The 25,129-nt window shown below is 39.0% G+C and overlaps 1 protein-coding gene across 3 annotated transcripts in view; it reads right to left on the bottom strand.

The window, feature by feature from the left end:
• Positions 1-5,163: 5,163 nt before the first annotated feature.
• SPATA13 (spermatogenesis associated 13) overlaps positions 5,164-25,129 on the bottom strand; it is a 130,491-nt gene continuing 110,525 nt past the window's right edge. For 2 of the 3 annotated variants that reach the window (XM_036747123.1, XM_036747125.1), the window contains 4 exons: positions 20,985-21,114; positions 14,978-15,350; positions 12,109-12,183; positions 5,164-10,165 (listed from right to left, as the gene is read on the bottom strand). In XM_036747123.1, coding sequence (XP_036603018.1) covers positions 9,990-10,165; positions 12,109-12,183; positions 14,978-15,350; positions 20,985-21,114 — 754 coding nt within the window. In that variant the 3' untranslated portion in view covers positions 5,164-9,989. Of the gene's footprint in view, positions 10,166-11,605; positions 11,690-12,108; positions 12,184-14,977; positions 15,351-20,984; positions 21,115-25,129 lie in introns of all 3 variants that reach the window. The other variant, XM_036747124.1, reaches the window with a different exon arrangement.

The following is a 25,129-nucleotide window of genomic DNA, read 5'->3' on the forward strand; positions in this document are numbered from 1 at the left end:
ATAACTACCACGAATGACTTCTCATTGAATTAATTTATACACTAGTCAAGTTGTGGAGAAGAATTACGACCAATGGAATGAATAATGAGAAAGAAGAAACAGAACCAAAAAAAACCAAAACAAAACAAAAAAAAAACAAACAACCCAAAAACAAAAGAGAAGAGAAAAAGGCAAGCATGAAGTGTGCCTCAATCTGCATTCAAACTTCATAGTTCTTTCTCTGGATGTAGATAGCATTCTCCATCGTGAGTCCTTTGGAGTTGTGCCTGCACCTTGTTACTGAGAGGAGCGAAGTCTGTCAGGGTTGGTTCTCACGGAATCCATATATCTGTGGCTGTGTACAGTGTTCTCCTGGCTCTGCTCTGCTCACTCAGCATTATGTCATGTAGGTTTTTCCAGGTTGTTACGAAGTCTGCATCATCCCCGTTTCTTATGGCACAATAGTATTCCATCACCTTCATATACCACAGCTTGTTCAGCCATTCCCCAATTGATGGGCATCCCTTTGATTTCCAATTCTTGGCTACCACAAAAAGAGCTGCTATAAATAGCCTTGTACATATGGGTCCTTTTCCCGCTTGTGTGATTTCTTTGGGATACAACCCTAGAAGTGGTATTGCTGGGTCAAAGGGTATGAACACTTTTATAACCCTTTGGGCATAGTTCCAAATTACTCTCCAAAATGGCTGGATCATCTCACAACTCCACCAGCAATGTAACAATGTTCCAATTTTCCCACATCCTCTCCAGCATTTATCATCCTCCTGCTTTGTTATTTTAACCAATCTGACAGGAGAGATGTGGTATCTAAGAGTTGTTTGGATTTACATTTCTCTAATCAATAGTGATTTAGAGCATTTTTTCATATGCCCATAGATAGCTTTAATTTCTTCCTCTGAAAACTGCCTGTTCATATCCTTTGACCATCTCTCAATTGGGGAATGTCTGCCATTCTTTGTGTCTCTACCACCTAGCGCAGCAGCTGGGACATAGTAATAAATGCTTGTTGATTGATTTGATTTCTATATCCTATGCTGGAACTTTGATGGTCTGTGCCGATAAAGCTGAGGCCTCCCTGAAACCTTGGAGATGTCTAAGCAAGAACCCATACGTGTGAACTTCAAATTAGAAAGCAAACTTGTTAACTTTGAAGCAAAGAGATTTCAAATTCAGAGCAGGAATTTGAGCTCATCTCCTTGCTTCAGAGTTAACAAGTTTGCTTTCTAGTTAGAAAACAAAGCTATCAATCTGCTTGGGGTCAATAACAAAGAAAGAAACTAATACTTGTAGCTGCAATTTGTAAACTGGGTCTGAGTTGAGTTGAATTGGCTGCCTTTTTTGTTACTTAACCCCTAAACTAGTTATTTAGTCCGAAAAGGAAGTCTATACTTAACAAAAACAACAAAAAAGAATTTGTCTGTATCTTCTGCTTAATTTTAATGAGTTTTTTCTCGTCCTCCACTAAAATCAGTTTCAGTGTTTGTTGATGCGTAAGTGACCCTGGGTTCTTGCAGGTAAAACCAACCCAGTGCAAGCTAAGACAGAGACTATGCCAAACGGGAAGGCTTGAGTCCTGCCTAGGGGCCAGCCTCTGTGTGAAAGGTACATCACCAGAGGGAAATTCTCCATTGGGAGAATTTTTTTCTGCTACGACAAATTGGGAAGACTATCTCCTAAGGCATAGAAGAATGGTTTTCTGCATTAGTGGAGATAATATCATGGACAAACAACAACAAGAAGAACTAATACTCTAGTGCAGGCCCTTATCATCCCATTCCTAGACTACTGCAATAGCCTGTTGTGGGTGTATCTGCCTTAACTCTCTCCTCACTGCAATCCATCCTCTATTCAGCCACCAAAGTGATTTTCCTAAAGCACAAGTCTACCGTATCACTCTCCTACTCAATAAACTCTAGTGGCTCCCTATCATATCCAGGATCAAATACAAAATGCACCTTTTAGCATTCAAAGACTTATTCAAATAACTTGTCCCCTCTCCTATCTTTCTAGTCTTCTTCCACTTTATTGCCCACCATGGAATCTTTGATTCAGTGACACAAACCAGACACTATGTCTCTTGGTTCTAGGCATTTTCCCTGGCTCTCCCCATGCCTGAAATGCTTTCCTTCCTCATCCCTGCCTACTGGCTTCCCTGACTTCCTTTAAGTCCCAACTAAAATCCCATCTTTTACAGAAAACCTTTCTCAACCTTTTAATTCTAGTGCCTTCCCTCTGTTACTTATTTGCCCTGTATATAGCTTGCTTTGTATGTATTTGTTGTCTCCCCCATTAGATTATGAGCTCCTTGGGGGTGGGGACTATTGTTTGCCTCTTTTTGTATCCCCAGAACTTTGTGCAGTGCCTAGCACATAGTACATACTCAATAAATGTTTATTGATGGAGAACAAAACTACATCCTTTTATCAGGAAAGTCATTACATCTTTCTTATTTACTTTCAGTTGCACCTTCTCAATTCATTCTTTGAACTTTAATATGCCACCTCTGAACACTTTTGTTTCAATGTTGAGATAGTCGTTGATGAAGTCCAAAGAGGTTTTGATATAGGTATTCTCAAATTTAATAAAATGGAATTGAGGAGCGAACTCCTCTTGAACTAAGATTTTATAGGGTGGCTCACTCCTTATTTTTGTAGATGATTCAGAGCTTCCCTTCTCTGCCCCCTCCCATAACCCGATATCATCCCCACTATCCCAAGACACCCTCATTTCTGGTGGATTACCTGTTACAAAGTCTGGGCATCATCAGAAGTTTCTTTACAGAGGCATCAAATCATTCCCATTTTCAAATTCTCCTAGGCATTTTTGGCAAGAGCACTGGCTCTGCAGTCTGTAGACCTGAGTTCAAAATCCTGTGTGACCTTAGGCAAGGGTCCTATAATTTCCCTCGGCCTCAGTTTCTTCTCCTGAAAAATAAGAGAGTTGGACTAGATGGTCTTTGAAGACCCTTCCAGGTCTAGATATATTATCCTTTGAATTAATTGTCCTATTCACAAAAAGATGCCAAGACTTAATAAACTTACTGCACTTGACATTTGCAAGTTGCCTTGACGATTCCCATTTATCAAAGAAAACATGTGGGGATTATGACCTGTCATCCACTATAAGGAACATTTCATTGATTTATCCTAGACTTAATGAACACAAAGTTTTGGATATGTAATAAGCATGTACTTACATGTTTGTTTGTATGTGCTAACTGGTCCTAATATCAAGTTCCCCATGTTTGCAATATCTCCCTGGGAAAACTTCAATGGCCTTCTGGCCTTCTCTGACTTTAAGACCCCTTTGTTTCTTCACCTTCTCTAGTCTCTGTCTCCTTTTGAAAGGCTCTCTATTTTACTTCTTAGGACTTATTGTGGTGGGTAGCTTCATCTTCCTGAGTTCAAATCTGGCCTCAGACACTAGCTGTCTGAGCAAGTCACTTAACCCTGTTTGCCTCAGTTTCCTCATCTGTAAAATGAGCTAGAGAAGGAAAGAGCAGACTGCTCCAGTATCTTTGCCAAGAAAATCCCAAATAGGGTTAATAAAGAGACAAAAACAAATGAACACAACGACCCAAATCCAAATATGGCCAGATATGGAGTAATGTATAAAGAGCAGTAGATTCTGAGTCCAAAGCCCCAGGTTCGAATTTCTGATAGTGTATGACTTTGGGCAATTATTTCTCTGCGTGTGTTTCGTTGTCTTAAAATGGACGTAATACTTGCACGATTTACTTCGTAGGGTTTTCCTAAGTGTTCTAGAAATGGAAGCCAATATTATGATCTAGAAGATACCACGCAGTGGGAGCCGACCCTTCTACACAAATTCATTGCAAACTACGGACAATCTACCTAGTTCTCCTGAGATATTAGATATTGATCTCTATGTCTCCCACCCTTATGATTAAGTGGATCAAGGCCAAGGGATCGGTGAACCCTTTTGCACAGGCAGCCTACTAGCAATTCCCTAGACAACCACTAGCATCTGGAAAAACACAAATCGTTATGGGAATGGTGGGTATCTTCCTCTACTCTCCTTTCATCTCCCTCACTGCAACCTAATGAGTTTGCTTTGCCAACTTGAAAGTGCCATGTAAATTCTGGCTATTATTGCAATCTACTATAGCAGTCACCCTCACTCATAAATGTTGCTGCTACATTTTTCTTTGACCACAGTATGCCTGTCTTCAATAGACTTCCCTGCCCTTTGGGATAGATTCTCCTTACTCATTTTTGGTTCCAGGGCCTTCTGCCACCTGTATCATTCTCTTTTCTCTCATCCCAATGCCTACCTTGGCTTCTTTATTTAATTCAATAAATATTTATCAAATAATTATCTCAGATGCTAGGTTAGGCACTCAGGATACATGAAGTAAGACATAATCACTGCCCTTAAGAAGCTTATAATGGGAATAAATGGGATATTTATATGTTAACTATGATAGAATGTGGTTAGTATCAAGAAAGGGTTCAAAGTACTATGGGAAATATGAGGGAGAGGTCATTTTCCGTTGGGAGGAGGTGTCAGGGAAAGCTGCTTTGCGTGCCACTTGAATTTTGAAGGGAGAGATTTCAAAGAGTGGAAAACAGGCAGAGTTCATTCCAGTTGTGAGTAAAGCAATGGGGATAGTAGAGGATGAGTGGGAGCCTATTTTAGCTTTGAAGTAGAGATAAAGCTAAAAGACAGTCTGGAGTCAGACGGGAGTGTTCTCTGAATGTCAGGATAAGGAGTTCATGCTTTTATTTGGTGGGCAATGGGAGACACAGAAAATTTTTGAGTGGAATATTGCATACTGCATACTTTAGCAAAAAAAAAAATGGATTAGAAGAGGTAAAGAATGGAGGAAGACTTGGGTTAGGAGATAAAGAGTGTCTGGATTATATTATGGTGGTAGCAATAGGAATAGACTGGATGTGAGAAATATTTCCTCTCTCTTCCTTCTCTTCTCCCTCTCCCCGAATTAAGCAAGCTTCTTCACAGTTTCCTCAGTTCCATGTTTCACCTTCCTTCCTCTCTGAGACTTTATTTACTGTGGCTTCATAGAGAAAAGCCATGTAAACAAACCAAGTGCCTAAAAGGAAAAGTAGTTCCTGGGAACTACTTTTTTTTTTTAAATTTTAAATTTTTTTACCCTGTATTTTGAAAGAAGTCACAACTCAGTTCTTATTAAAATTGCTGGAAACCAGCTTTACAAATTATTTTATTTTACCATACGGAAGCAAAATGACAGAAACGGTAGGCACACATCATTTACAAGAAATGAAATCATTTACATAAAACCACATCGGGAGGAAATAAATTTTATAATACACCATTTCAGCTCAAACATATAACCAAGTTCCAGCAATTCTGTACATCATACCTTAGCTGTCAACAGCTAATTCATCTGTTCTGAAGCTGGCACTTGATTTACATGGGCAACATCATTTCTACGTAAAATAATGAGTTAACATTTACATGATAAAAGTTACAAAAAATACTTGACAAACTATGTAAGCAAGTCTACAGCTAGTGCTAATATTTACACAATGATAATTGCTAAATTACAGAATCTGTTAGAAGGAAGGCATTTCCTCAATACAAATGCCAATGCCTAAAAAAGGGCCAAAGATGATATTGACAAGTGTTAGTCATGCCTAAGGACTTTGGGATCAAAAATTAAAGAAGTGGTCTTTTGCAAAGACTAATTATGGTCTATTTTCACTGTTCAATCCTGAGCTCCCTCCTTCATTGCCTATTGGAGAAAAAAAAATGATTGCCAAGGGAAATTATAAACTATTTGTGGAATAATCTTATAATAAAAAGTTTGTCACCTGACACATTCAGAGATTGAGGGGTGCCTAATTAAACATTCTGATAAACTGGGAGTTAAGGTATGTTTCTCCGGCTACTCCAGTATAGTACTGTTTGTCCTTCAACCTACAAGGAGATATTTGGATTTAAAGGCAATGGAAACCACAACTGTAACAAAAGCCCTGTGATGCAGAGATCTATTTCTTTTGTCCCCAAATCCCCCAGACCACCAGCATACAACTGTAATAATTCTGCCCTAAACCTCAGCTAATTACTACTCTAACCTGAGTCTATTGGTATGTTAATTAACATTGTGAAGGACTTTAGAAAGGCTGACACATGGAACGGTCCACTTGGCAAAGTACCAGAAATCATAGAATTTACAGTAATGTGCAATATATCCCCAATTTTGAATATAATGAGTAATATATCCAAAATTTTAAATATAATGTAACGTTTTGCCATTGTTTCATGACAAGAAAAATTTACTTAAGGAGAATGTCCTTCATATATGAAAGAATATTGTTCTTTTAAATCAATATGGGGTTAATATTTGCTCCACAGACAAGGAACCTGTCTGCCTGTATAACAAGGCACTTCAACACTCAATGTCATTATATGGTAGTAAAATGCTTTAGCTACCAAGTCTGGAAAGGGAAAAAAACCCAGAGCTACTGAAATCTTAAAGCTGTATTATTGGAGGCTCCATTTATGTTTTTGGCAAATTGTATCTGCCTCTTTGTTGTTGTTCACAGTTCATACACCAAGACCCCTTTTTTCCTCACTAGGGACTTGGAAATCACAGTAAAGCATTTGCTTGTATTCTTCTGCAAAGGTGATTGGATATTTTTAATATGATAAATGGATCCCAGAGAGGTTAAGTGGCTTGTCTCTCATCACACAAGTAGTAAGTGGCAGAAGCCAAAAGCTCTGAGTTCTTGACTCAGGTTCTCCTATTTATCCCAGTAAATCACTTAACTTTTCTGGACCTAGAATTCCTCACCCGTAGAATGAGGAGGTGAAACTGATCTCAAAGGTTCCTAAAATTCTATTTCAAGCCTTTTTTTCTGTCAAAAGTTGTCATTCCAAAGGACCTGCCCAATTTTCTAGCTATTGAATTCTGAAAATACATGAACAATAATATGGTCTATAGCTATGACTTCATCAGTCTAGTGGGCTCCCAGGTGAGGAAATATCTCTGACCAATGCAAGTCAGCATCTTCTCTACAACTTAAAAGTCTTAGAAAGTAACCTAGAGTATGAAGAAGTTAAATGACCTGCCCAAGGTCATGTAGTCAGTATGTGTCAGAGGCAGGAGGACCTGAACCCAAAATCTTCTTGGATATGAGGCCCGAGTATGTTATGCTGCCTCTCATGAGCAATATAAGATGAAATACATTAAAATAGTTTGTTAATCTCCTTTAACACTTCCTACACAATACATAAAGAGGAGTTACCCTTGAATCTCTCCCCTGGGTTGTTTTTGGAGAAACTCATGTACATAATCCTTATAGTAAGACTTTTGCTTTCTTTCTTTTTTGCTCTCCCATTTAAAACACGAATTATCCAGAGAAGAGAATTTGGCAAATATAAAAGGACACTCAATCCTTTCAATCCTTCTAGAACTCAAACATATATTATTCAAAATCCAAGCCATATAAACCCAGGCTTAAGTGTGCCAACCACCATCTTATTCTTCTTTGAGATACCAATCTTTGGGAGTGTTTGAAAACCCCTGAATATCTCAGTAGGGTTCACCTAGGGAAAACAAGCAGCCAAGTGTTTCATACCCTCTTTAGATTTATTGGGGATGAATTGGAGTTGGCACAATAACTTTATCAGATGGAAGCAGATCTATATTTGAACTGAAACTAGATAATCAAACTATTTCCCCAAATTCATTCATTTTCTACTTGGAAGACTGTGGAGGTAGAGGAGCTGGAAGTCAGTATTTTGGATGCAGCAGGGAAATTCTTACAGAAGTGTTAAAGCTTTGCAGAGACAACATATTGGTTCATTAAACTTTTGATATTAAAAAAGAAAACGTAAAATTAAAATTGAATTTTCATTTGCAAATGTAACACCGTCAAGTAATTCCATTGACTAGCCTAAGGCAATTCTGCCATATAACACGGAAGAGCTGTTAAAAATGGCTGATTATTATACATTCCATTTAGCATAGACAGATCACTACAGTTATTGCTAATGGGTACATCAAAAGCATATTAAATTTTCAAAATTCAACATTCTTTAAAAAAGACTTGTTAGTAAAAAGGCCAATTATACAAACACAATTAAAACCGAGGTGCCTTTTTTTTAGACACAGTGGCACAGATACTTACTAATAACTTTTTCTTAGCACCAGCCTCTACCTCAGGCTGACACAGAGTCATTAACCACAGAAATTCTAAACAGCAAACAAGACCTCCTATGTATAAGCCATCAAAAGTATCACAATAAGTTAGTGAACAAATACTTTTTCATCAAAGTTTTGCTTAAGTGTCATAAAGACCCATTAGGGAGGCTTCATACACAATCTTCTTGTGATTGTTCTTTCTCACCAGCTGGCCTCCTTCAGGAATGCCAGATTTAGTGAGGAGGAGGCTTTGAGAGCTACATTCTGGAAGACCTGGACCTACTGTTTGCCCTTAAATCAATCTGCTTTGATTCTCAGAGTATACCTGTTAGAAATGGTTGAGCAGTCTGACGAGAACACGTTACGATAAATACACTTTTAGAAAACAAATGCATTAACCACATAACATAAGGTTCTTTCTTCCAATGTGCTAAGAAAATGAAAGTAACAAGCATCTTGAAACCCTTGAAGAGTCTGTCATAAGATATTTAAAAGCACTCTTTAATTAAAATTCATATAGTTATCTACAGATACCAGCTAATGTGTATCCTTAGTTGGAAAAAGGGGAAAGAAAAGATAAATGCACCAAACTGACCATTCTCCATGGCTTATACTTTGTCAAGGTCACCTCTAAGAAAGATTACTCTTCAGAAGTCTGTCATCACTCTCATGAAGGAATGCTGAGGCACAAGATCAAAACCTTTTTCAAAGGCTTGAGGGAACGTTTCCCTTGGCCATTTTATACCTTTCTAGCTGAATGGGTGTAATTTTGGACTTTGCTTTGTGGGAATGCATGGGAGTAAAAAAAAACCTGCTAGAAGAAGTACATGAATATTTTACACATTCACATTATCACCATAAAAATGGAAATGCTTGTATTTTATAATAAAAATAAGGTATATGTGACTGGCAGAAGGAGCCTCATAGATTGAGTTATGGGTGAGAATTGATGTCTGCATGCTAAATTCTATAATGCCTGCAGGAGAATAGCTAATTTGAGGGAAAATGAACCCAGCTGGACCTGGGTCTTCTCATTTCCTTCCTTGGACGCAGCAGGACCTTCTGAACAATTGGACCAAGTTGAAGTTACTGCTGCCATTTGATTCAACCATAGCCTTTTTCTCCCTAGCCTGCAAGAGAATGAGGCTGTGCACCATTTCCCACTACCATTTGGGAAACATTGGGAAGTACAGAAATGAACAGGAAGGTCCTCGGCCTTCTTCTGCAACTGTGAATGGGTGAAATGAGGTTGACAAATGCTTTGGTGGAAAGCAAAAGCTTCTCTAAGCTCCCACTGAATATATGACAAGAAGAAGAAATATTTCAGTTCTATAGATGATTTCCCTCAAAACCATGCATGGCACTGGGAATGTAACAGTGATCCTCCAAAGCTAGTCATGCCTTGGGATGAGCTGAAAAAACAAGTCCTTGGATCTTCGCCTTTGAAATTGTGGTAATTTCCCTGGTCACCAACGAACACGCTCATCATTAGCAATGCTTGTTCGGTACAATCACCACTTGCTTTAGAGCATGTCACAGACCTCCAAGTCTCTGGTCAATTCAGAGCAGAAAGAATATGGAGAGTTTCAATTCAACAAATCATTATTAAGTGCCTATAATGCAAGCATTGTGCTAGGCTGTCTTATGACTGTGCATCATGACCTTCTATCCTCCAAGAAGTTCCTGGCAGAAGGTGAGCTGAAATCCTGTCTCCTTCATTGATCCCCAGCAAAGATGATCTTCAGCACAGGGTCCAAGAGGGATTTCAAACAGAGGAAAAGAAAGACCATGTCTCTTCTCTACACAGAGCCCCTGCCAGCAGGGGGATGATTTTTTTTCATTTCTTGAATGGGGTGAGTTTATTGAAGGTGTGCCAAAAAAGAGACGGCTTTCTCTTAGGTTCTGCCAGGGCAAAAACTTGTTGTTGAGGAATGCTGGTGGGCACAGTGATGTGGCGTTGGTGGATAGGATGTAAGCTTTGATGCGGGGGAGGCACCGAACACCCATTATAACCTAAAGCAGGAAAATGTGGAGAAGATAATTTAAGCATCTTTTATGAACCAAAAGACAAAATACCAAAATCTCACTCATCCTCATGGCTACTATGATCACATTTGCGCAGAAAACTCCTAAATCATATATCCAACCTCATCCTCTCACCCAGAACTCCAGTCCTTTATTTCCAATTATATTCCAGATACCTCCAGAACGTGGTACCTCAGGTTCAACATGGCCAAAACTGAGTTCCTCATTTCCATCTATGAACCTGTCCCTCCCCCTAACTTCTCTCCAAATGACAGAATTTCTTTCTCAGCTATCTAGGTTTGTAACCTAAAAGGTAACATTGACTTTTACCCCCTATTCATTTTATATCCAACTAGTGGTTAAGTTCATTCTATCACCTCTGTAAGATCTTGAACATTCTCCACCCCTGACATTCTCAGTTCATCCTGCCAATATATTCAGGCTCGCATAAGTTCTGGACTATATTATCTTGTAAAGCTTTCTGAGCAGTCTGCTTGCTTCTTGTCCATTCTCTCTCCAGTGCCATTCTTCACATCACTACTCACATAATCTTCCTAACAAATTTCTTTAATCATGTTATTTGTCTGCTCAAAAAATCTTTAGTAGTGGCTCTACCAAATACAGTAAAAAAATATATTTTAGGAGTACTTACCAAATAAAGTAAAAATTCCAAATCTAAAACCAACTTACTTGTTCAACATTAGCTCACGCTACTTTCTGCTTATGCCCCTGCCTGAAGTGGTTCATTCCCATCTTTATCTGTTGAAGTTTCTCCTTTATTTCAAGACCCAAAACAAATTATACTTCCTATATAAAGCATTCCCTGATTCTCCTTCATTGCCCATCTGGAAGGCATCATTCCTTTTTCATATTTCTATTATTATTATTAAGATTATGAACAACAAAAAATATCTCAATTCCCTAGCAAGTTTAATGTTTACAAAGAACTTTCCACATAAGATCCCCAAGAAATAGGTAGTGTAAGCATCATTAGCCCTATTATAAAAATGAGGAACTTGAGGCTCAGAGTGTTATCAAGTCTTGCCCAAGGTCATACAGCTAATATGTATCATTAATAGGAACTTGAACTTCAGACTCCTAATTCCAAGATCAATGCTCTTTCCTACTACCTACCTCCCAGAGTTGCTATGAGATTCAAATGAGATGATATTTGCAAAGTGCTTAGCGTAATGCCTGGCATACAAGAGGTATTTAATAAATACTTGTTCCCTCTTTCCCACCTTCCCTTGACACTTCACTGTCTCTATGAACTCAACAGGAATATGATACAATTCTTGTTTAGGGTGTATTATGCGGATTATATATAATATAAAAAAATCCTTATTGTGTTTTCAAAGAGAGTGAGTATGAAGACATTAACACCTCTTTAATTCATTCCTTGACACTGACTTACGTTTATATACTTAACTTTTTAGACTGTTATTTGTTGGATGGATCAGAATATGGCCTATAAACCCACAGGAGGCTGGAACTTTTGCGATTTTCTCTTCACTGCAGAAAAGATATTAGTGAGTTATAGCAGTTCACCTGAACCTATTGTCCTGTACTGTATCCCTAATATCCCTTGCTTCAGTCTGAGCAGAAAGAATGTTGGCATTCATTTGCTGAACAGAACCAAAAGCAGAGCAGACAGTGGCAGGAGGAGGAAGCTGGGGAGTTGTTGAGTGAGTGGCTTCTGCAGAGTGTGCCCTCGCTACTTTGTTGGAATTTGTGAATTTCAAGGATAGGAGTGTATTCAAAAGCAAATACACATGATTTTGAAATCATCAATCACTTTGGATTATTTATCATTTCACGGTTTTTAGCTTCAAGACTGTCTTGCATTTATATGAATAGGTAAGAGCTGACTACATACATATTATGCATGACATAGTTTTTAAAAAACCTGTAATTTGTTTCTGATAACATACCTTTTGACTTTCCATGGCCTGGTTTTTGAGCATTTAACATAGCAAGTTTCTTCTGAGATTCTGATATTTCCATTCCTGGATTGGAGAGAGAGAGAGAGAGAGTGAGAAAGAGAGAGAGAGAGAGGGAGGGAGGGAGAGAGAGAAAGAGAGAGAGAGAGAGAGGGGGGGGGGGTGAGAGAGAGAGAAAGAGAGAGAGAGAGACAGAGAGAGAGAGACAGAGAGAGAGAGAGAGAGAGAGAGAGAGAGAGAGAGAAAGAGAGAGAGAGAGAGAGGGAGGGAGGGAGAGAGAATGAGAATTAATAACATACACATGCAAAGTCAACTGCATTTGTACAAGGGTTGTTTCATTTATTCATCCATTCATCTGTCCATCTACCCACCCACCCACCCCACTGACTCATCCATTCCCTCGTATCTGAAAAGAACTCCCTCTTAATCTTGTACTATCAGAATCTCTCTTCCTTCAATGTGGGACTCATGTAACTCCTCCTCCATTAAGCCTTTCCTGTTCACTCCACGAATTAGTGATTTCTGATTCTTCATATATTCCAAGAGCATTTCATTTGGATCTTTCTTTTGTTCTCTTTATTCCCTATGCAATTTATTATTCTTAAAGGGGTTCGTGTTGTATTATATAATCATGAGATGTGTATACTTATTAGACTATAACCTCTTTGTTGGCAGTATGTTTCAATTTTGTCTGTGTATCCCCAGGGTCTAGCCCAGTGCCTGGCACACAGAGGCTTAATAAATATTTGTCGAGTTGAATTTACTCCCCCTCAATGAGGAAGGCCCCCACTAGCAAACTGTGTAAATTACTTAGAAGGATTAGACTTCTTCTGTACTCATGGGGTCTTGGCTTCCACTCAGGGATCTGTGCTTTAATTTTTGAGGGAGCTTGGCCTACATCAAATCCAGATCTCAGAGGCTGTGGGATACTGCCAGGAAAAAGAGACATTCTTGCACAGCAGCTTCAGACTAAAAAAGCCAGCCACCTCATAGTGAGCAGACACGGGGAAAATCGGAAGGCTAAGGAAAGCCAAATGGTGATGATAGGCTGAAAAGTAACTGGGGAACAGTGAAGGAAGATACATTACATTAAGTATAATATATAATGCATGGGCCTAATCTTCATCAATGAAAGAGTCGGGATAATGCATAGGTAGTTCTTTCTGGTCTAAAACTGCCTAAGCAGCAAACAAAACTTTAAAGAGCTATGTGAAAATACCATTTAAAAGGGACCCATCCAACATAAGCAGGTACAGCCCATGCTCACAGTTTGTTTCCTTCAGAATGATAATGGTAACTCACCCTTACTTAGTACTCTATGGTTTGCAAAGTATTTTATTTCCAGCCATACTTGTAGAAAGAGAGGACATATTTTACAGATAAAGGAACAAATATTCAGAGTGCCTAAGTGATTTGCTCAGGGTCACTCAGTTATGAAGTGTCAGAGCTACTTTTTCCAAGAGTGGTAAACTTTTGGGTTATTTTGCTTCAAACTTGTGGTGTCAATGATATAGGAAACTCCCACTGAGGAAATCACAACTAAAATCTCACCTTCTACAGGAGGCTTTCCCCAAATCTCCTCTTAATTCTATTAATTATTTCCTATTTATCCTGTATGTAGTTTCCTTTGCTTGTGTTTGAGTTGTCTCTCCCTTTAGATTGTAAACTCCTTGAGGGCAGAGACTGTCTTTTGCTTCTTTTTATAGCCCCAGAGCTTAGCACAGTGCCTGGCACATAGCAGGTACTTAACAAATGTTTATTAATTAGTTGACTGAAATTCCCTCAACTATAGTAGATTGACAAATGCCCCATACAGTGTTTGACAACTTTCTATTTCGCGGGACCCAGGGTAGGGAGAAACCAGAGACTTAATTGACTTTCCCAGAGTCAGAAAGCCTGTATGTCTACATCAGAGACAGACTTGAATTTAAGTCTTCCTGACTTTGATTGAGGCCAGTTCTCTATTTACTTTGCTATGTTACCTTTCAGCAGCAGTTTTTCATTGAGACTGTGGCTTATGGGGGTAGAGTGTGTGGGATGGGAAAATAGGGTTAAGAGAGAAGAAAAAAGATAGTTTTTTTTTTTAGATCCCAGGGCAGGAAAACTTGTATGAACTTTAGATAGAGTGAAGTAAGCAGAACTTGGACAACAACTTTAAACAATAACAACAAAAATGTAAAGAAAAACAACTTTGACAGACTTAAGAATTTTCTTCACTGTGATAGCCAACCACAATCCCAGAGGACTGACAATGAAACATAGCACTCAGTTCCTGACAGGGAAGTGATGGACCCAAGGTGCAGAATGAGACGTACATTTTGGTTATGGTCAATTCTGAGAATTTATTTTGCCTCTCTCTGTCCCTCCCTCCTCCCTCCTCCCTCCTCCCTCCTCTCCTCTCCTCTTCTCTCTCTCTCTCTCTCTCTCTCTCTCTCTCTCTCTCTCTCTCTCTCTCTCTCTGTCTCCCTTCCTTCCTTTCCTTTCTATTTCAGTTATGGGGAGAGTTAAGGAGAAAGCCACTACTGATAGAGTTGTCAGAAAAAAAAGACAACTGAAAAAGGATCACTGAAGCATGTTTTAAAACAAGCACAGAAGAGAAGGCAGGCCAGGAAGAAAAGAAGTAGGAGAATCTGGATAGTTAGTGTCGAATTAATTATAGACTTTTGAAGAAAAACTAGCTGTACCGAATAGATGCATGGTTTCATGTATAATCCTCTTTCTTCTCTTCTACTTTGTATGTGGAAATGCTCATTTTATTTGTTTGTTCAGTTTGGCAGAGAAATAATTTATATTTGTAAAAGGAAACATGCAATAAAAATGAAAAAAATCCCAGGAGACTCCTTAGCCCTCTGCTACTCACCCATTTCTTTGTCTTCCTGTACTCTTCTCCGCTCATCAGCACACGCTTGCAGCCACCTGCCTTTATCCTCTTGCTTTTTGGCACAAAACAAATACACCTCTTCTGTTGATTTATTGATGATTTTGAAGGCATTCTTTACATTGATATTATAGTCCTTGTCCCGCCCATCCTCTATGTCCATCAGCTCCATTTCATCCATATCCATTCGGCCTTTGTAGTATAACATGTCGCGCCTGAGAAGGTCCTTCTTGCAGAACACAAGCTGGTGGTCAAAGAGGAAGAAAGTCCTCTGCTGGCTCTTTCCTTGTTTTGTGATTCTGGTCAGTTCTCCTGAATGGATCAGTTCGGAACTGCGGTCTAAAATATTGAGCCCCTAGAATGAAGGCAAAAAGTTTAAAGTTTCTTTCTGATTTTCATCCATCTCCCCCCTCCCCTCCTGAGACTGTGTTTATATAGGACAAACAGATGGGCCTATTGACACTTAATGGATATGCCACCTCGTATAAAGAATCTGACACTTGGAAAAACCAATTCCCAAAAAAAGGATACACCCCTGAGGGACAAAATCAAGCTTCCTCTGTCTACTTTGTTCAGATATGAAATTTCCTTAGATGATTTTTTTTAATGCAATGGTAAAATATGGTGAGAGCCCTTAGATTATTTGGAGGAATTATTCATAAAGACATCAATCCTTTAGATGAAGATAGAACTAGATTAATATATTGCATGGCAATTAGTAGTTGTTGGTGGCCTATACAAACTCTCAAGGAAGTTAGGGAAATCTGGAGGCCATTATTTTTTATCTATCTGTGCATCTATCTATGTATATATCTATGTATGCATCGACCTATCCCTGTTTTTTGTTGATTTGTTCATTATTATTTAGTTATTTGTTCATTTATTCATGTCTGTACGGATGTAAGCATATATGTAGGACTGGTTCTCCCTATCTTGCCCATACTGGAAGGGCAGCAGCTACTCATGGGCCTGATCCCACTGCCAGTCTCAGAACTGGAATTTTGAAATGCTTCATTTCTGACCAGAGTCACTTCCTCACTTCAGGTTGTCTGGTGGCTCTGTTCCCTGGAGCTCATCATATCATTGTCAGACTTAGTGTAGATCCCTGAGTGGCTTTAGTGCAAAATTCCAGATTTCAAGAAGTCCTCCAGCCTCAGTAGTAGGGATTACAGAGGAGTGCCCTTACACCTGGCAGGCTCATTGTGAACCTAAGCACCATGGTTTTAGAAAACCTAGGTTTTCTATGGGATGGCTCTTTGAGAGGGGAGAGAGGGAAGGTTATAAAGAAAAACTGAGGCAATGTAAAAACAAAAAATATCAATAAATATTAAAAAATAGAAAACCCAGATTTTCTAAGCCAGGTAAATAGTAAGGCCATTAAATTAAAAAAAAAACTCTCGGTCTTAGGAACTAAAGGCCATAACAGAAGTTTGTCAATTAATCTAAAAGTAAAGGGCTAACAATACATCAATCAGTGTCAAAATGAAAAGATTCACCAGTGCTATGTATTCTCCCTCCCTCAGGATAGGATGTAACTCCTCCAGTCTTCCTAAGATGCCATGGTCCAACGAACTTACTGCCAGATACGCAAACTTCTAGCACAGTTTAGCAAATGAGGAAAATGTTGTTTCAGAGGTTTGGATTTCATTCTGACTCAATGTAAATTTTGTGAAATTTTTACTTCCTACAGTTGCTTCGAATGGGCCTTGACATTAAAAGGTGCATCTCTTTGAATTTTAGTAATGTCTATTTATTTGGGAGGTGATCTGGTGCAGCAGAAAGAGCCAAAGTGTCTGGTGCCAAAGGACCTGGGTTTGAAGCCTGGCTCTGTCACTTCCTATCTAGTTAACATTGGGCAAGTCACTTAACTTCTTGGATCTTGGTTTCTTCCCTATAAAGGTAAGGGGTTTGGGAAATGTCCTCTTAAAGTTCTGTTTGCACGACATCTGTGATTTGGGGAGAGAACAATAATAATGATAATTACAACAATAATAATTACTAACGTTTATAGTGTGCGTACTATGCACCAGGCATTGGGCTAAGTCCTTTACATATTATTATCTCATTCGACCCTCACAACAACCCTGGGATGTGGGTGCCATTATTATCCCCATGTTACGGATGACGGAATCGAGGCAAACAGAGGTTAAGTGACTTGCCCAGGGTCACCCAGCTAGTAAGTATCTGAGACCAGATTTGAATTCAGGTCTTCCTGACTCCAGACCCAGCTCTGCCACCTAGCTGCCCGTAATAATAAGAAATGATGATGATGATGATGATGATGATGATGATAGTTAGCGTTTATATAGTGCTTTAAGGTATGCAAAAGGCTTTACAAATATCATCTCATTAGGAAAACTGGGGAAGCCGTGGGATAGAACAGAAACTCCTCTGCCTGATATTTCAGATCTTCCGCAATGTGGTTGCAGCATACCTTTACAGCCTTATTTTACACTGTACACAGTTCCAGCAAAACTGGCTGCTGGCTGTTCCTCAAATTCAATATTCTCCTCCTGTGGACTACTGCATTATCTGCACCGTCTGTCCCTCATGCCTGTTACATACTCCTCCTCAACTCTTCCTCTCAGAATCCTCGTCTTCTATCAGAGATCTGCTTAGGCGCTGCTTTCTTAGTGAAGCCTTTCCTGGTCCTCCCCTCAGCCCCTACCACCATCATTGCTAGAACTCTTTTCTCTCCTCAAGTTATTTTGTATTAATGCTGATATGTGTACATGTTGTTTCCCTTAGCAGAATGTGAATACCTTGAAGGCTCAGGCAATCATGGGGTTTTTTTGGTCTTTGCAACTGTGATAGAAGAAATATTTACTAGGGTAGAAAAGTAAGCTGGGTTAGTTTTCCTTAAAGCCCTGCCATAGGCTAGGCTGATTGTTCCTTCAAAGTTACTGCAAGTATCCTTGAGGCTTAATTGGCCCAGGAGACTAAGGCTTGAACCACTGAAGTGGCTTCCTGGTGGCCTGAGTACAAAAAGCCAATAGAGAAGTTTAGGAGCTTTCTTCTGGTTGTTGACATGCCCCAACGGCAAATGCATAAGAAGGGAAGCTATGCTTATTGAATCAACCCTGTATTCTTGCTGAATATTCTTTCTATGCTATGGCCAATTTAACTTCCTTTTTAGATCAGGGTGAGGAACCTGTGACCTCAAGGCCACATGTGGCTCTCTAGGTCCTTAAGTGCAGCCATTTGATGGAAACAGTAAATTCTGTCAAAGGGCTGTACTTGAGGACCTAGAGGGCCACGTGTGGCCTCAAGGCCACAGTTTTCCCACCCCTGTGTTAGATAGTCTAGGGGTGCCTCATTTTGCTTCAATCCCAACCCTGAACTACTATGCCTGTCCTGAGTCAGAGGTATACTATAGTACTTTCCCCAGCCATCAGCATAGTACTTCGCATATAATAGATGCTTAATAAATATTTGTTGATTTGACTTCAACTAAAACCAATGAATGGAAACATATTTCAGCTCAACATAAGGAAGAATTCCTAACTTCCTAAAAAATAAAAGAAAAGAAATAAAAGGGCTGATTTGTGAGATAGTGAGGCCCCTCATCTAAAGTTAAAAGTCTGGTTGGGGATGTTGTAGAACAGTAATGTCAAACACAAATAGAAACAGAGGCCACTAAACTGTAGGTAAGGACCCCTGCATATCATATATAAAATTTGAAAACCACATGTTAATATAGTCCATGTTTTATTGTATTTTTATTTACTTTGTTAAATATTTCCTAATTACATTTTAATCTGATTCAGGCCTTATGTGGGAGTATTATGGGCTGCAATTTGGCCTACGTGTGTTTAACACCTCTGCTGTAGAAAGCATTTATGTGCTGGATATAGAGTCACTTGATGAATAATAGTACAATGGAAATACATTTACAGAAGAGAGATTAGATCTAAACTCCAACCGCAACACTTAAATATGCAAAACTGGACAAATCATCTAACTTCTCTGAGCCCAAGCTACACCATCTGTAAAACTGGGATAAAAATACCTGCACCACCTACTTCATAGGCCTGATGCAATAGAACTGGTAAACCTTCCAGTGTGCTGTGAGAAATGTGATTTTTATGGTGGTGGTGGTTGTTATTGGATGACCTTGGAGGTACATCCAAATCTGAGATTTTATGATTCTGAACTTCTCTCAGATTCTTTATCTGCATAAAGAAGGTGATATTGGGGGAAGGAGGTATCATGTGGAGAATCACTAAAGTCCCTTCCAATTCAATGAGTCTAAATTTGAACAATTTGAACCTTCCATGCATCAGGGTGTATGAGGAAGACTATTCTGTCAATTCAATAAATATTCACTGTGTTGCTCATATATATAAGACACTATTCTTGATGTTATGAGGGATACCATAGATGGAACATGGTTCTTGCTGTCTAAGAGTTTACGATACAAGAGGGAGCATAACATAGGCATGCAAATAACTATAGCGCAAAATACAATCTAAGAAGTACAAAGTGCTGTAGGAGTTACAAAGGAGAAAGAGATCACAACCATTAAAGATGGAGAATATGGATAAAGCTTCTTGGAAAAGGCAGCATCACTTCAAGAGGGGCTTAAAGGACAAGTAGGTGGAGCACTATATGGTGACGGCATTTCAGGCAACATGAATAAATATGGAGAAATGTGGTATATTCAAGGAACAGTGAGAAATCTATTTTGGGTGGGGAATAGAGTGAGTAGCAAGACATGAGACTGGAAAGATAATTTGGGGCTAGACTGTAAAAAATGTTGACTACTAATCTAGTGGAATTTGGACTTTTTATTTGGTAGATGGCATAGTTGGAAGGGTGCATTAGGAAGACTATTCTGGCAAGCATCTCCTTGACAAAAAAGTCCATCTTTTAAACAACAATATTTTTCTGGTGATGCTTTATGGCTAAAACATGGGTTTTCTAGGGGCTAAAGTTGACGGTCATCCAAAGGACAATGGAAAGGCAGGCGGTAGGCCTCAATAGCCTATTTATAAACAAAGAACTACATAGGAGAATGGACATAAAAGATGTTATTAGAGCAATGCATGACTGGGGGGAAAATGGTTTGGTGATATAATGAGAGTGTTCTCCACTGATATTCATAAAATGTCCTAAGATCTAGAGAAAGGCCCTAATGTGTTGGGAAGACCACCTATAGGGGAATTACAGGAGAACATGGCTGGGAGTTGCAGAAGCTGGCCAGGCACAGAGGGGTTTCAGTCTACACCAATGGAGGAAGTACCCACATTGATGAGATCAGATATCTGCTGAAGTAATGGGAAGAAACTGGTAGACATGTGCAAGATGGAGTAGTGGGGGGAGGGGAACAGGGATGGAAGCCTGGAAGCTATTGCCATAATGCAGGAGAGAGGCAATGAGGGTGCTGAAATAGGGTGATGGCCTGTGGAACCTGAACGCTAGTGATGCTCTGGAGGTAACCTGGAAACTAATTTGATTTAGGGAAAGAGGAAGAGAAGGAAGGAATGAAACCCATGTTACGACCCTGAGTGCCTGAGAGAGGTGCCATTAACAGAACCTCCTTTTAGGCAAAAGACTAAACTATCAGTTTATATCTGTCAGCTATGCTGAGAAAGTCCATTTCCATTACAGGAATGAAAAGCCAATCAAGAAGTCATTCCTGCCCATCTCAGCCTCAGAATTTCCAAGCCAGATAAAACATGTTTAATCTAAAAACTATTCTGGGGGTATCAGACTGATCTTCCCTCAAGCAACATCTCTGCAGTTCCAAAGTCCTGTCTGCCCAGTTAGATGGTAGTTTTCATTGAGTCAATGACTAAGATGAGCAGAGGGACAAAGTTAATGCAAATAAAGCAACTGACTCCTACAGCTCAATAAAAGGCTATTAAAATATTTATATCATAAGAACACAATATATTAAGAATAAATCATAGAATATAAAGTACGTCATCAGGAAAATAGACAGAGGAAGGGGACATGGGCAAGTGGTGGGGGCAGGGTTAGCACTTACCTCCCAGCCCACAATGGACACTTGCCAGCGTGCTATCTTGTCTATACTCTCTAATTTGCGTTTACGCTCGTTGATTAAGCATGCTACATTCTTCATGGTCTCATATGCTGCCTTTATATTGTTGTAATCACTGAAAAAGAGGAGGTTGATTTTAATAACATAATATTATGCCAAGAAAAAAACAACAGCTGCTAAGATAATCACCTAAGTCACTGAGGCTTAGTCACAGCAAGCCTTTGGAGCAAATGGTAAGTAAACAGTTACTGTTTTCTGTCTTGTGGTCAGTCCTGAATAGGCGATAGTCTGCAGACATTAAGTGAGCTGACTGAGGGACTGTAATTCCAAATCCTCACCCACAAAATGTATTCATTCATTAGCCAGAAAGCCACATGAATGAGAGTGAATTCCACCCAGCAATGAGCTTTTCCCCAACAAGCATGCATTTTTCTCCTCAAGAAAGAAAATCTGTTTTATTTTGGTTTTTTGTTCTTTCAATTCTGTTCCATTATGCAAAGTACCTTCAAAATCTTCAATTCTTTTGGGGTAAAAAAACCCAACACTCAGCATCAGCAAGTAACTGATAAACTGATCTACAAGAATGAGACTGCTTTCTGCAGCTTGGCACAGAAATGCAAATGTTCATTTGACTCTATTTGGAAGCCTTAATTTGCAGTGTCTCTTGTGCATTCTGGTCAAGGCAAATGAAACTTAACTGGCTTTTCTCCAACCAGTTTCCACTTCTCTTGGCAGCATGGTGGACTGAAAAGGGCAATAATCTGAGAATCATGAGAATCATAAGAATCATGAGTTTCGGTCCTGGTTCTTACATTTGCCATCTGGGTAGCTTCCCTAAGCCTCAGTTTTCTTATCTGCAATATGGAGGGTAACAACACTTGTACGACCCATCTCACAGGCCTGTGAAGAAAAAGCATTTTGTATACTTCGAAGTTAGTATCATTTTCCATTTGTACCACTTTGTGAAGCAGCATAGGTCCTGGAAGAAAGGGCAACTGAATTCTGGTCTGCACACAGGCTGTTTTAAAGGTTTTCCAACATTTTCAGATTGTACAGATACCTAGCCTCCTCCTAGGGACTAGAAGCCCTTGGGAGACTGGAGGAGAAGGGAGGAGGGGGAGCTAGATAGCCAACTCTATTGTCTATTTACAAACACAATAAACAGTACAGATCCAGGGAAATCCCAGGCCCTTTTCCCACACAAAGCAAGCACTGCTGTCAAGATAACTGTTTTTTGAGTGAAATCGGAAAGACTACAGAAGAACTTAGAGACCAAGACCAAAGAAGTAGGAAATTACAAACAAAAAGACAAATGGCAGCCAGAAAATACCCATAATAATGACCAAAAAGGAGGGTTTTTTCCTACAGTAATAAAGAAAAAACTCAGAGGATTCATGTCTCCCTACCATCTTCATTTGTTTAATCCACAAACCCCTCTAAGATGAGAAAAACAGTAAAGTTCAATCTTTTTTGATAATACTGACAGATAAACTGCCTGCCCTGTTATTTGGTCATGGATGACTATAGAGGTCCTTCTAAGAGAAGAAACTTTTCGCTTTTTCTTTCCAAATGGGGTTTAAAAATTTAGCCAACTAAGTGATTCAGGGGCAAGATTTTAAAATGCCTGCTTGCCTTCTTGCTTTCCTTCCTTCTTCCCTCCCTCCCTCATTTGAGGACTAAGTATCCCATTGTTCATTTCTGGCAGCAGATATCCCAGAATGTCTCTTATCAACTTACTATGTCCTTCTAACCATCTTTTCTATAGTTCCCTTCTACTTTGCCATTCTGGAAAAGTTTCAACAATGAAAGTTTGGCCAATCAGGAACTTTCCTTATAAACTCCTCAAATTTATTATTCATTTGAGAATTTGCTATTTTTTCCAATGGGCTTGTTTTCTTTTTCCATAAGGAAAAAAAATAAGTGAACGATTTATCTGACAGCAACATTTTAAAATCAAACAGCTTTGAAAGATTTAAGAACATTGACCAATTCAATGATCAGTATCGATTTCAGAAGATCAATGATGAATCACGGGGATGTATATTTTTAGACAGAGCCAATAGAGGAATTTGTTCTGTTTCACTCTGAATCTTTGTGACAATGGTTTTGTCTTTCTTTTTTCCTCCCCCCACCCCCGTCCTATTGGGGGAAGAGGAGAGTGGGAGAAAAGATTTTTATTCATTGAAAATCAATCAAATTGAAATTTTTTAAAAGTAATGGTTGCCCTCTTTCTCGTGTTACATGTAAGCAAACTACTTCCCTTATTTCATGTTCTTTAAGCCATTTTCACATCAACTCTCACCTGAGTCCATTGTGCCCTATTCAATTACTGCTCTCCTTCAACCCAAATCTAATTTCAAGAAGGGGAGTATGGTTAGAGAAAAGATAAAAGAGTCAATCCCTTCTTTTGTATCCGGCAAAGCCATGTACTGACAGTAGTTAATTTGATTACTTTGCTGGAGATAGTCCCTCAGAACCAGAGCTATTATGCTTTTTGTGAGGTTAAGCAACCTATAGATACAATCCCTTCCCTCCTACTTTTCCTACTGCAGCCATAAAGGATACACTGTCAATGCCTAGTTATGTTTGTTGGCCAAAGCTTAAGAATAGGGAGGCCAAAGACAGATATTTGACCACACCCCTTCTCCCAACAAAAATTGTGTTTAGCCACATCAGTTGGACATCATGGCAACTGAGGTTTCCTCTAACTGAAATACCATGATCTTATAAATGTGTGCTGTGGCTTGCCAGGAGAACCAGAGGAGAATATGTGTATTATTCAATAAAATTAACCCTTCATTAGTCCTTGGAGGCAAAGTAAAACTCATGTCCCAATGTATTGAACTGTCCTCCATTTCAGGTTCCTACTCGTGTGGCATCTTTTTGTAATTATGTCTGTGGTTTCTATATAGACATGAAAAGGATTTACTGTTATTAGTTACTAGCTCTTCTATGAGGGCTCTAAAGACTCTAAGTCCAAAAGAACAATGAAAACTCCAAGGACTCAAGGTGGAGGCGGAAACAGAAAAAAAAATTTTTAAGTGTGGGTGGGTTTATTTTTTTCAGTTCAGTAGAAACTGAGCATCGGGAGATATGGACTTTCTAAGTAGCCAGGAAAGCTCAGTCTTTAGCCTGGAGTGGGAATAAAAGTGGAGAATCAGAAAGTCCAGAAAGCTCTCAGACAACCAGGAAGGCTAGACTTTGTGGATCAAAGCAGACTAGTGCTAGAGACGTTTCAGGAAGATAGCCATAATCATCTTGAACTAGGAATAGGATAGACTCAGGTGGCTAGACAGAGGTATCCAAACATCAGAAAGATATGCTCTAACTTAGACTCTGTATCTACTTCATATATCTTTAATTGCTTATCTACAAATAATTTATACCTTCATAAAATCTCAATATTTATGATAAGTAAGGTTTATTGCAATTAAAAGATCATTATAAACAAGAACAGTAAAACATGATAAGATTGGTGGGGCTGTTGGAAAATAGTCTCTCTATTAGATAGTTATGGGGACTACAGACTGGCGCAAATCTTTTGCAGAATAATCTGACAATAAACAATGAGTCATAAGAACTACTCACACCCTCTGGCTCAATGATCCTTTTGCTGGGACTGTATCCTAAAGATATCATTAGAATGGGAGAAAAAAAAAAGATACCATCTTGGTGGAAATCTGAACTGGTCCAAACATTTGGGAAAAATTTTTTTGGAAAGAAAAATGATTATGCTCTTTGGTCTAACAATTCTAGTATTGGGCATGTACCCAAGAAAGTAAAGGACAAATAGAAAGTTTCATATACATTAAAATATTAATGCCAGCATTTTTGTGGCTAAAAAAACCACTGGAAACAAAAGAGGTCACCACTACTTCCAAAATGGCTTAACAAATTTTGATATGTAAGTGTAGTCAAATATTGTTATCCCATAAGAAATAATGAATATGCACAATGGAACCTGGAAAGACTTAGGTGAACTGATATAAAGAAAGCTGAATCAGGAGAACAACATCCACAATGACTAAAATAATGTGGATGAAAACAACACAGCTGAACTCACATTAAATGCAATGACTGAAATGCAATACGAATACAATTCTCTTTCCTAAAGATAGAAAATAAAATGT

Source organism: Trichosurus vulpecula, chromosome 2 (genome assembly GCF_011100635.1).
Source record: "Trichosurus vulpecula isolate mTriVul1 chromosome 2, mTriVul1.pri, whole genome shotgun sequence".
NCBI lineage: Eukaryota > Metazoa > Chordata > Mammalia > Diprotodontia > Phalangeridae > Trichosurus > Trichosurus vulpecula.